Below are 13,035 nucleotides of genomic sequence, written 5' to 3' on the forward strand. Positions count from 1 at the left end.
TGTGGAGATTTGATTTATTATTGTCATGTATTAGTGTAGTGAAAAATATTGCTTTTTGCATGCTATACAGCCAAAGCATAGCAGTCAGAGCACGAAAGGAGAGAGTGCAGAATGTAGTGTTACAGTCATAGCTAGGGTGTAGAGAAAGATCAACTTAATGCAAGGTAGATCCATTTAGAAGTCTGATGGCAGCAGGGGAAAAGCTGTTCTTAAGTCGATTGGTATGTGTCCTCAGACTTTTGTATCTTTTTCCTGATGGAAGAAGGTAGAAGAGAATGTCTGGGGTGCATGGGGTCCTTAATTATGCTGGTTGCTTTTCCAAGGCAGTGGGAAATATTATCAGAATCAACAGATGGCAGGCTGATTTGCATGATGGATTGGGCTACATTCACATTCTTTTGTAGTTTCTTGCAATCTTGGGCAGAGAAAGAACTCTACCAAGTTGTGATTCAACCAGAAAGAATGCATTCTATAGTGCATCTGTAAAAGTGTTGTATTTGCATTGAAGATGCTCTAGTATTGATAGGAGTGAGCATTGCCTGGTCCTTGTGGAGATGAAGTGCTGCCTTTGCGTTGAAGATACCCACTGCTAATTGGGATAAATTTTGAATGAGATCTAGCAACTCGAATCATGATATGCTGCGGATCATTAACTGCAGACTATAATATCACGGCCTGGTATACCTCTCACTCTCCTATTACTGGGTATCAAAGCTGGTTCTCTGTATGCTCTCCTGCACGCTTCAAAGGGTAGGACCAGGCATAGCTAAAAATGAGGTGCTGATCTGGTTAAGCTCCAAGATAGGATTACATGCCACATCCTGTCATGAATGGTAATGGATAATGTCCCCATCCTCAGTGATGGGGCAGCCAAGCAGATCAGTGGAAAAGACAATACTGAAGTGCCAATTGGATTATCTAAATCTGTGTCCTGAGGACTCCAGCATCACAGATGCCAATCTTCAGCCAATTCAAATAAAGATTTGGGGCAGACAACATTCCAGCTTTAGTTCTAGATCACAACTCTTCAGAACTAGCTACACCCCTAGCCAAGCTGTTTTAGTAGTGAGAACACTGACATCTGTTCAGCAATGTGTAAAATTGCCCAAAAATGTCCTCTCCACAAACAGCAGGGCAAATCCAGTCCAGCCAATTACTGTCCGAGTGAGATTGCAACAAGAAATGTCCTAGAAAAGGTTTACATCAAACCAAGCTTGCCACTACATAAGGAGCATACTAATCCACCTGCTTGCCTCCCATCACACCAGCCTCTAGCTAAGATCACCATGCCAAGGAATAACAGCAGAGCCCCTGTGACAGCAGGAATGGAACCAACACACAACCATTAAAAAATACTTCCTCGCCACAGATCCCGCAACCCAACCAGCTTCAATCCACAGGCCAACGCTGGACACTTGACAACTATTCCCACACTGACCAAGGTCTTTGTGCAGCAAGTGGAGTCTTGCAGAATCCAGACTGCAGCTGTGGTGCACCCAATCCATGACTGATATAATTGAAGCCTGCCCTCTGACAAAATTCAGCTGAGAGACAATTCCCTATTGCCTAGTCTGGTGATTACTGGATACACTAAAAGGTTACCATCAACTGTGTTATCAAGCAGCACCTAATAAACTGAGAGCCAGCCAGCAGGTTATGTTCCATCAGGGTCCATTTCTGACCTCATTAGAACTTAGATCTAAACATGGACAACAAAGCTGAATTCAAGAAGTGAGAATGACTTCCTTGACATCAAGACAGCATTTGACCTACAATAATGTTAAAGAACCCTAGCAAAACTGGAGTCAATGGGAGCCTACCCTGATTTAAGTCACTCAGTCCTGGGACTCACTGCAGGAGTTTGTCAGGGTAGTTTTCTAAGGCCCACCATCTTCAGGTTTTTTTCACCAATAGCCTTCTCTTCATCATGCGGTCAGAAGTGGGGCTGTTGATGGATGTTCGGCACTATCCACAACTCCTCTTACTGTAGCAGTTCATGTCATTACACAGCAAGACCTGGACATGATTCATGCCAGGGCTGATCAATGGTACATAACATTAACATCACACATTTGAGGAATCAGAAGATGAGTTACTCTCCACAAAATTATGACCTTGGACCTACTTTTGCAGCCACAGCATGTATGTGGCTGTTCCAGTTCAGTTCCTGGTAAATGGTAGTTCAAATCAAGGCACCTCAAGTATAAAACAACTGGTTAAAGCAAAGAGCATGAATCATGTGGAAAAGGAACAGTATTCTTGACATACTGATTCAACCTCATCCTCTCCAATTTTGGTGAGTTTAGAAACACATGTTTTAACTTTTTTACAATAACCTACAAGTTACAGCAATGGGTAGAGTACTGCTTTGGGACTGATTTATGTCAAGAAACGATTTTTTTAAAAAAGAAGTTCCCCATTAAGATATTTGTAAATATAAGTAAAAGACAAGAAGCATCATCAGATTAGCAAGATTATTTATTTAAATTTTAACAAATTTTCTTATCTGTGCTTGTAAAACATCAATAAATCTCAAAAATTATAGTAAGGACATTTTTTGTTTCCATATATTTGTTGAGTTATTTTTCATCTTGTTGGTAAGCCTCGATATATTTAAAGCCCTTTATTTACTGGTTACCTGTGCTAAGAAGAAAATTCCACAAATATATACCATCATTAGCTGTAATGGATGGCTATCACTAGTTTCCTCATACAAGTTACTACCAATTAAGTTGTGCAGCATATTAAACTATAAATCATGAAGAAAAATTAAGGGACAGAATTTAATTTGTCTTATACATTTGTTCTAGAGTCAGATTGGCAATATAACTCACACGGACATCTTGGTTCCCTTTCAACAAGAATTCGCACTTACCTGGCTACCTTCTCATGAAAGCATTCTCTGCTGATCAGATCATTTATTATATTGGCTTTGAGCTACTGGAGCTTTGTTGTTACTGTGCCATCATCATTGAATTCAGAATTTTAATCTGCATGTTTAAAGGCTCAAAACGAGATGGAAAATAACATATCATTGCAGTCACATGACCGTATGAAGTTGGGACCAAATGATTTTGCGACAACTGGTGGAACCATAGCAGCAACACTGGTGTTTTTTTTTAAGATGCAGGACTGCACTCATTACATTTTTAAACATTCTTTTTTGTGCCTTCTCTGAAACAATGTGAATAGATAAAGTAAGATCCCTTTATTTTCAATGCAAATGAGCTCAAACAAATCTGTTCTGAAATTATTGGAATAAGAGCAGTGTTGTTTTCAGATCTCATTTTTATGTGGTTGGTACCTGACACATATAAGGGTTTTATGCAAAACTGTTTCTCCTGCACTAGGTTTATTTACTAATGCTTACAAAAACATAAAATTCAATATCATTATTTAAGCCATCACTAGAGTTTTGCACAGGTTAATCTGAAGCTGTTAATATTCAGTTCTTTAGTGCTTCTTGCATTTTATTAGGCAACAGGAAATCAGTAGTAAAATAAACCTGAGTTTAATTCTTTTCTCTTGGTGATGACCCTGTACCTTCAGTAGACAATTTGATGCCTGTATACAAAAATTGTTTTCTTTTCTGCAATGTATAGTTAAATATCTAGGATTCTGAAGATGTGCTGGTTGGCCTCGGAAACAATGACTTGTATATAGAAGAGTTCAGGAACCTTGGATAAGAGTCTCTGTGCATTAAGGTATAAATCTGAAGCTGTGCATCGTCAAATGTATGAGTTGATGGCTCCACCATTTTCTTGTTAATGACATCACGGACCCGTGAATCGAGGCTAACCTGGATATGAAACAAAGTATATCTGTATAAACTCCAATAACATATTCTTTACCTATTTAATTTCAAACAAACATTCATGTTTCTCAATACTATACTCTTATTATCCACATTTGCTGCAAGTTTAATGACATTTTCACCTTTATCCCCAAATTCATCCTGTGAATCATTTTAATCGCTTCTGCAAGTCTGGTGGAAACTGATTTATAAATCTGATTATATTGAATCATATTAAATATAGCTTCTTCCTCTACTAGCCATGATGAACAGTGGCACAGTGGTTAGCATTGCTGCCTCACAGCGCCAGGGACCAGGATTCAATTCTGGCCTCGGGAGTTTGCACGTTCTCCCCGTGCCTGCGTGGGTGACTTTGGGGTGCTCCAGTTTCTTTCCACAGTTCAAACATGTGCAGGTCAGGCTGATTGGCCATGCTAAATTGTCCATTAGTGTCAGGGGGATTAGCAGGGTAAATACATTGAGGTTACGGGCATAGGGCCAGGTAGGGTTGTTGTTGGTGGGATTGATGGGCCAAGTGGCCTCAATCTGCACTGTAGGAATTCTATGAATTCCTAATCTAGCACCATAGCCAGTATTGCACATTGCCATCAACTGTAGAGGCCTAGATGTTGGGCGTAGATAGTTCTATAAATTACATAATGTGTTGGTACCTTCATCACCTCCAGAATATAATTGGCTATCTGGTCATTTTTGATTAACCTGGTGATTTCTTCTATAGGTACCACGTTATTAGTGACCATCATTCATAGCTGCTGTTTGTGCTCTTTATATTCTAAATATTGTAATATATATAAGAACTGAAATGCTGAGATGCAAGAAAATGTAGTTGCTGTTGGCCCCCTTGTGGATACACTGGTTACATCTGCAGTTGTGGCTGTGATCATAGCAATGGCTGGGTTTTTTTCTGCATTGAATGAAAAAGGCTTAAAGAAGCCAAAATGTTGAGAAGGATATCAGTCTGCTTTTTTTTCTCATTTTCTTCCATTTCTTTAAGTTCAGGAGGACAACTTCTGATTGCTGAAATTCAGTTTCAAATGCTTAATGCAATATGAAAATGTTCCGCATAGGAATGGAGTATGAGGGTATTTAGGTGCTCACATATAAACTGCATTGATCAGATCTTCCCTTTTCAGACTTAACTGGGCTCTAATGAAATATCATTTTGTTACTAGAGTGAACAGTGTGATGTACCAAATTTAATTGAAATGGACAGAAAACGTGTTGATTAAATAATTTTATGTCCCTTTTAGAACAGCTCAAAAAGAATATACAGTTTTCAAAAGGGAATATGCTGGGTAGTCTTGTTGCAAGGTGGCAGATTTTAGGTTGGACCCTTTATCTGGCGACCTTTCTGGCCCCTTTGGAAATGTTAGTACTACTGGAGCTAGTTCCAATTGTGAGCGGGAATATTACAATCCAAAGAAAATTGGGGAAATGTACAATGCATTTCCATCATTAATGTCCTAAGCAATGCTAGATAACTGAAGGAGGGGATGTTCTAAAATTGGTAACTAGAGTTAATTTAGGGCAATAATTATTTAACTCTTAAATTGATATTATTTATTGATGTGATAGTCAATTTTCCAATGAGTCTGCGCAGGAGTAAAAGCCAGTGCACTGCTCAGCTCAAGTCAGGATAGAGAACAAGGTGAAGATAGGAGAGAGATGAATGGGAGGGGAAAATGGAAGTGAGGAGAGTGAGAATAGAATGAGAAAATGGGAGGGGAAGAAAGAGGGAGAATGAGAAAGGAGAGGAAGAACAGAAAAGCAGACTCACTGTCTCATGGACCCTGAGGAGATTGAAGAAGATTTTTCTTAGATTTTTCTTCTCCCTTATTGACCCAGGTGTTTTGGAAGGGGGATGGGGGGGGTGGATTATCTTTTCTAGGTAGTTACATACATACAGGGAGATTAGTCTAGTCATGATATTTCAGGTATCATGGACATTGAGCAGGCTTGATAAACCAGCCAATCGTCTCCTGGCCCTTAGTTGTGTGTGTTTGCAAGTGACTCCTTGAATTCAATTAAAAAAATCTGGAATTAAGAATTACTGATGACCATGAAACCATTGTCGATTGTCAGAAAAACCCATCTGGTTCACCAATATCCTTTAGGGATTTCCTTCCGTCCTTACTTGGTCTGGCCTATGTGCAACTCCAGAGCCACAGCAAAGTGGTTGACTTTCAACATCCCACGGGCAAGTAGGGATGGGCAATAAATGCTGGCCATCCAGTGATGCCCATGTCCCATGAATGAATGAAAAAAACCTCCTAGCATAGGACCCTCTTCTCCTGATTCCACTGCTGATAACGGTTGCCATCAAAAGGGATGTGAAGAGGTTTTACCATTTAGGCAAGTGGGAAACTCTGAAGACTGTGTGATCCAAATGGGTAGGATTTTCTTTTTGTTGTGTATGCACGCGTGTGTGTGTGCGCATGTGGGGGATGATTTGATTTGGTGAGGCCTGATCCTCACCGAATTTAAGAAAGAAGTCAAGCAAATCATCTGGAATTTGGTCCCAAATATAGTTTATACAAAGGAAATTGTTAATGTTTGCACCCACTGCTGCTGCTAGCATTAAAGCCAGAAGGCCCTTACATCTTGTATTCTCCAAATCTCACCAAAGTAACTATAAGGAAACTAAAAACAGTATGTTGTAAAGGGGTGCAGCTTGTCATCAACTCTCCTGCCCAAAGAGGCTGGAGGGATGCTTGTTGTCTGTAATTGCTGAAGCAAAATTCATGCTTTAGAGTCCATCAGTATCCCCTGATCTAATACTGCAGTTTTTCAATTTTTAAGAACTGAAATGCAAAAGATTGTCAACTTAGTTTTGCAGAGTTAATGCTATTTTGACCAACATCAGTTGTCAAACCATCACAGCAAAGCATTTGTGTCTCTTTAGAATAGCCAGCACCCTTTGTGATAACAACCACAGAGATGGGGAAAAAAAGCACTGTCATCAAATACTATTACTCCTTTTTTATCAGCTGCAGACATTTAAGGTAAAATGTCTGCAGCTAAGACACAAGTCTGCTTGGAGTGGTCGAGGCTCAAAGTAGAAAAAATACCCTGGGAAGAATTAAACAAAAGAAAGGCAGTGAAGTGGAAAGAAAAAAATTGAAGAGGGAGAAAGATGATAAAGCTAGAAATCATCCATGTCATGTTGATGGATAAATCAATAGTGCATTCAAATGACACTCCTTTGTCTGTTACTTAGTAAAAGCAATAATTCATTTATTTTAAATGGTTGCATCCCTTTCCTAAGATGTGCAGGTTTGTTGAATTGGCTGTGCTAAATTGTTCCTCAGCATCAGGGGGACTAGCTAAGGAAAGTGAACGGGGTTATGGGGATAGGACCTTGTTGGGATTGTGGTCGGTGCAAACTCAATGGGCTAAATAGTCTCCTTCTGCACTATTGGGATTCTATGATTTCTTAACATAGCAAAAAGTGGAACTTCATATCAACGTGCTAGTCACTCCCCTGCTAAAAGCAGCAATGACGATCCGCATGTTTGTGTTCATTAAAAACTAGCATGTTTTTGTCAGTGATTTCTAAGTTAATTTGATAAAACAATTAGCAGCCCTTAATTCATCATTCATCCTCTGTCAGGCCCTGTTGTTACTTGTGGGTGTTTCTTCAGATTTTCAACCCAAGATGCACCACTGGTTCATCTGAAATTGCTATACTAATAACATCGCAAAACAGAGCTTTAGGTTTAAGAATAAAGTTTACCTCTTTAGGAGAAAGTATTGAAATAAAGTCTTCATATATCATCCGTGCTTTCTCTTCAATAACACTTTTGTTTGCTTCATTTTTGAGATCCTCACATGCTAGCCAAAACAGCATATTTTCTTCACTGTATTCAGTTCGTAAGAATTCTCTGAAGGTATTTCTGCCTGCAGGTGTTTTCATTAGCTTGTCAAAGGATTCGGCCCATGAATACACTTCTTCTGCTGTTGGTGTTGTGCTGTATGTGGCATAATTAAGGAAAACAATATGAGTGCAAACACAACAATAATTTTATTCATAAACTGCTTTACTGGACTGGTTCCAGATTGTATTACTATTCTGGTGCAATTAATTCACAACAGCAGAGATTCACATGTTTGTGTTTATTGAGAGTGGGCATGTTTTTGCTATTGTTGACTTATGCTGGAATACAAAATGTAGGTTGGCCGTGGAAAGAACCTGAATAATTGTGGTTTATTTCTTTTAACATCTCAGTTTGCAACTTGTCCCTGCTATTTGTACACCAAATATTGAATTTCCTTGCTCGTTTATGCCATTTTGAGGTATATTCACCAACACCCTTTAAAGTCTATTTATATAGCTTCACATCCATGTCAATGATTTGGGAGGTCTGTGGATTTATGTGAAGAATCTATGACCTATGCCAGAAATATCAGTGCAACATGGTCCCAAATCATCTCATTTTCATGTCAGTGAGATTTCTGGACATTGATAGCAAATTTCTTTGCAACTTTCTAACGCTTTTTACTGAGAACCGCACCAGAGTTACCAAAGTGTTATGGAACATGCCTTTTATATTATGGCAAATTAACCCAATGGGTGTAGGTTTCTATTAGTGGAGAAATTGGTGTAAATTTTGAAACAATTTCTGCTTAATTAAAACCATTTCAGACTAATCCATAGGAATTATGCTGCTTTTTAGAATGAGAATTCATCTGATTGCTTTGTATAACAACCATGCCATAACATTTATGAAACATTCATTGTTAATACATTTTAGGAGAACAAGCTTGCAATATTTCTAATGTTCCTGAAGGGATATTATTACAGATGTACTTGTCATATTACTTCACATAGTAACTGCATAAATGTCTACCCTCCATATTTATTGTGCTGTTATTCTTGCCAAAAATTTTAGAAAATAAAATTATTTATACATTTCTTGAATATTCTGAGTTGTCTTTTATTACCTCTGGACATTTCAAATGTAAACCAACTAATCACAGTGCCCTGTGAGTGAGGGCAGTAAGGTGCACAGTGGATAGCACTTCTGCCTCAGCGCCAGGGACCCGGTTTCAATTCCCGGCTTGGGTCACTGTCTGTGTGGAGTTTGCACGTTCTCCCCACGTCTGTGTGGGTTTTCTCCGGGTACTCTGGTTTCCTCTCACAGTCCAAAAGATGTGCTGGTTAGGTGCATTAGCTATGCTAAATTCTCCCTCAGTATACCTAAACAGGCACAGGAGTGTGGCGATTAGGGGATTTTCACAGTTACTTCATTGCAATGTTACTGTAAGTCTACTTGTGACTAATAAATAAACTTTACTTTTAAAAATAAGCAAATTATCTAAAGGTTGATGTTATAGGTGTTTTATTACCTTAATGGATGTCTGGGCTCTCAGTGAAGAATACATAATGCAGCTTTACTGAGGGCTCAGTAATCCATGATCCCTTCGAAACACCTGAGCCCTGGAGAAAATATTGCTTTATTTACAGCTCTGGTGATCAATGGTGTTTATTTACACAAGATTAAGTGGTTTTAAGTATTTGCAGTTTCAGCTATTGATACATTAAATGATCTAGATGATTGCTACTTTTAACGGGATATAGCAAAAAGGATATTTTTAAGAAAGTGGAAAGTTGTCAATGAATGACTTTTCAATGTTGTTACTTAAACACATTCTACTGTTATTACAAGGTTCATGGATTCTAAATAGTATTCTGAGTAAATGGGCATTAGTTTTAATATGATGTAAATGTTAACAAAACATATGTTAGTTAAATGGATTTCTGTTAAATTGATGTTTGACTTCTGATCACTTTTTTACGTGGAATAATGAGTTGCTGGAAATGTGTTATTAATTACCTGATAGTCATTGCTTGTTTCGAAGCTGGTAACTATATTGAAAAGCTCAGTGCATGTTACAATGGGAATTGGATATCAGTGCCCAAACTGGCACTGAATGTAAACAAAGCATGATTCCCCCCTCCAAGGAGTTTCATTTATGTTTACACTCTTAACTATAAAGTTGTGCAATGTGAAACCACTTTAACTGAAGTGAACTTTTAATGATCCAGTTTTGCCCAACTGTTGTTTTATATAATGCACAGAACATCTTTGTTTAAAAGAAATTAATTTTATGTGAGAGTTGAGCCTTGAATTTGTTCTTTTTAGTTTTTTCGTCCTTGGGATATTTTCCAACAATTTATAACACCAATATTTCAATGGTTTGTTGTCACAAGATACAGCGAAACATCAATCTTGTGCACTCCCATTTTATGAGTTTTCGTTTCTAACGAAGGATTTTCACAGCTTTTGGGAAACAAGTAGAAATTGGGATTCCCAAGATCTTTTGTCACTCATTACTCTGCTCCTGCCAGAAAAATCAGATGATGTTGAATGGCTATCAGCTGAGTTGAAGCTTGTAGCTCCTACAAACTCTTGGGTCATGGCTCCAGCCACTGAACCTGTCAAGCCTCCAAACATTAGAGTCAATATAGAGCCTATTTGTTGGTATTTTTTGCTGTTGAGAAACTCTCTCTAATTCAATGTGTACTCTATGCATCACTACAACAGTACGTTATTGATTTTAAAGCTGGAAGTTCCTTAGCATAGATCTTATTGACATTGCAAGTACGTGCACTATCTTCCATACTCATTTCCGTGGTTACTGTCAGTGTACTTTGAGTCAGCTCTCTATTGTAGTCCAGCAGCCTGAGTGATGAATGGGAGCATAGGGGAGTTCTAAATCAACTATTGCAATGCAAGCTGATCTTGTCTCCAGAAATAGGACAACGAATGAGAATAATGCTGGAAAAGACTTGTGGTATTAAGCATTATCCATAAATTTCCACAGCTCATCTACGCTATGGTTGCCAGGTCTGGTGAACTGTCAGTGTGATGGCTGGCTCATTTGTCAATAAGCAGTTAGCAGTTGCTACATGAGTAGATATTTCAAGAGTTATTACGTTAGTTCTCATCGGTGGCGGTTTGGGTTTAATCATGTGCATTTAAAATACACTACAATTCCTCATTAAATACATTACTGATGTCTGATTCAAGCCACAATGACGGTGAATCCATGTACTCGTTAGATTAAACAAATGAGATAAGCTTAATTAGTGTGATATGCTTGTAACTATGGGCTATTAACTAATGGCATTTTAAAATTAAGACCAAAACCTAGAAATGATGCTCAGTGTGTTTATGACGTTCTGTTATTATACTATGTTAACACAGTCATGAATCCATTTCTTAAAAAGGATTTATTCCTGTGTTGAATTAGAAAATGAAAGGAATGCCACTCAATTTAATTATGCAATTGAAGCTATCTCGTTGAATTTTTTAAGGCAATGATAGGTAGATTATTGAACAGTAAAGGAATTGAAGGTTATAGTGAGTGGGCTGATAGGTGGAGCTGAGGATCAGCTATGATCATATTGAATGGCTGAGCAGACTCAAGTGGCCAGATGGCCTACTCCTGTTTCTAGTTCTTATGTTCTTGATTGCAACAGGGTCATCTATTCATTTAGCCAACTCTAATTTCTAATTTTAAAGTTCTTCCAAATGCACTTGCTGATCTCATTTTGCTTTAATTCTGATTTGTTATTTTAAAATATATGTAGACCTGCAGTGATGTTCTGGAGCTGAGATAATTGACCTCCAACAATCACAATAATCTTCCTTTGTGCTAAATATAGCTCCAACCCTTGGAAAGCTTCCCCCTTATTCCCACTGCCTTTAATTTTTTTTAGGTTTCCTTGAAGTCACATTTGACCAATTGCTGTCTTGATCAATCTCATCTCCTCCCTCGAATTTGTTCTTTTGTCCATGTTGGGATCAAGGCTGAAATGAGGTCAGGAGCTGAGAGCCCTGGCAGAACCTAAGCATCAGTGAGCAGGCTGTTACTGAGTGCATCTTGATAACACTGCCGACAACACTTCCCTTAACAGAGAGTAGAATGATGGGATAGTAGGCCGGATTGGTATTAGGATTGGATTTGTCTTGATTTTTGTGGGCAGGGCATACCTGAGCAATCTTCCACATTGTCGGGTAGATAGCTGTGTTGTAGCTGTGCTGGAAGAGTTTGGCTAAGTGCACAGAGAATGATTCAGAGCACACTGACTGCCACATGACTCTTGTGGCAGGCTGGATATGATTGGACTGAATCTGGACATTCCCTACCAGGAGGTTGCGTGAGTAGCTCTATTGTTTCCTGGCAGCAAGGTACAGATGCACAAAGGACTAGGGTGCCCCTCCATCGCTTCCTTCTCAGTTTCACCCTTTGCAATTCCTCAGCAGTGCTTCAAACTGCACATCATCATTTTCTGAAAATAGTTTGAATTGTTCTTGTTTACTGCTATAAAGATGGTTTGGAACTTTTTACTGTTTTAAAATTGTGTAATATTTGAACAAATTTACATTGAAGGTGTTCCAGTTTTTTTTGCACTCTTTATAAAACTAACCATTACTTTTCAATTGACTGCCTCAATCAGGCTAGGTGGATTGGCCATGCTACATTGCTCCTTAGTGTCAGGGAGATTAGCAGGATAATATTGTTAATGTTCATTAGATTGATTCCAGAGATGAGGGGTTTGCCGTATTAAGAGAGATTGAACAGTTTAGGCCTGCACTCTCTGGAATTTAGAAGAAGGAGGGGAGATCAAATTGAGGTATACAAGATGATAAAAGATCTGAATAAAGTAGACATGGTGTGGAAGCTTTTTTTTGTGGGACATTCTAGAACAAGAGGCCATAGTCTTCGGATATAGGGTAGCAAATTTAAAACACAGTTGAGGAAAAACTACTTCTCCCAAAGGATTGTGAATCTGTGGAATTCCCTACTCCAAAGTGTGGTGGATCTGGGACAGTGAGTAAATTTAAGGAGAAGTTAAATTTTTAATTGATAACGGGTTGAAGGGTTTTGGGGAGAAGGCAGGAAAATGGGGATGAGGAGCATATCAGCCATGATCGAATGGCTGAGCAGACTCGATGGGCCGAATGCTCCTAAATCCTTTGAATTTATAATTCATGGTGTTAAGGGTTAGGGCCTGGGTGGGATTATTGTCGGTGTAGACTCGATGGGCCAAATGGCCTCTTTCTGCACTGTAGGGATTCTACAATTGTATGATTCAGCATTACCACTGATGTTGCTTAGTTCACAGACAGCGCTCAACGCAAGTTCCTTGCAGCACAGTTGTTACTGCTGTTAGCATTTTTATTGAAAGAATTGCCACAGAAAATGTATTAAAT

General features: G+C 38.7%; 1 protein-coding gene across 1 annotated transcript in view; it reads right to left on the minus strand.

The window, feature by feature from the left end:
• Nucleotides 1–2,507: 2,507 nt before the first annotated feature.
• The window catches only part of LOC145353645 (regulator of G-protein signaling 19-like), a 105,650-nt gene continuing 95,122 nt past the window's right edge, over nt 2,508–13,035 (minus strand). The window contains exons 4-5 of the mRNA XM_080204412.1: nt 7,548–7,782; nt 2,508–3,799 (exon numbers count right to left, since the gene is read on the minus strand). Coding sequence (XP_080060538.1) covers nt 3,611–3,799; nt 7,548–7,782 — 424 coding nt within the window. The 3' untranslated portion in view covers nt 2,508–3,610. The remainder of the gene's footprint in view (nt 3,800–7,547; nt 7,783–13,035) is intronic.

The sequence above is a fragment of the Carcharhinus amblyrhynchos genome, chromosome 16 (assembly GCF_965287045.1).
Source record: "Carcharhinus amblyrhynchos chromosome 16, sCarAmb.v2.hapA, whole genome shotgun sequence".
In the NCBI taxonomy this organism is placed as follows: Eukaryota; Metazoa; Chordata; class Chondrichthyes; order Carcharhiniformes; family Carcharhinidae; genus Carcharhinus; species Carcharhinus amblyrhynchos.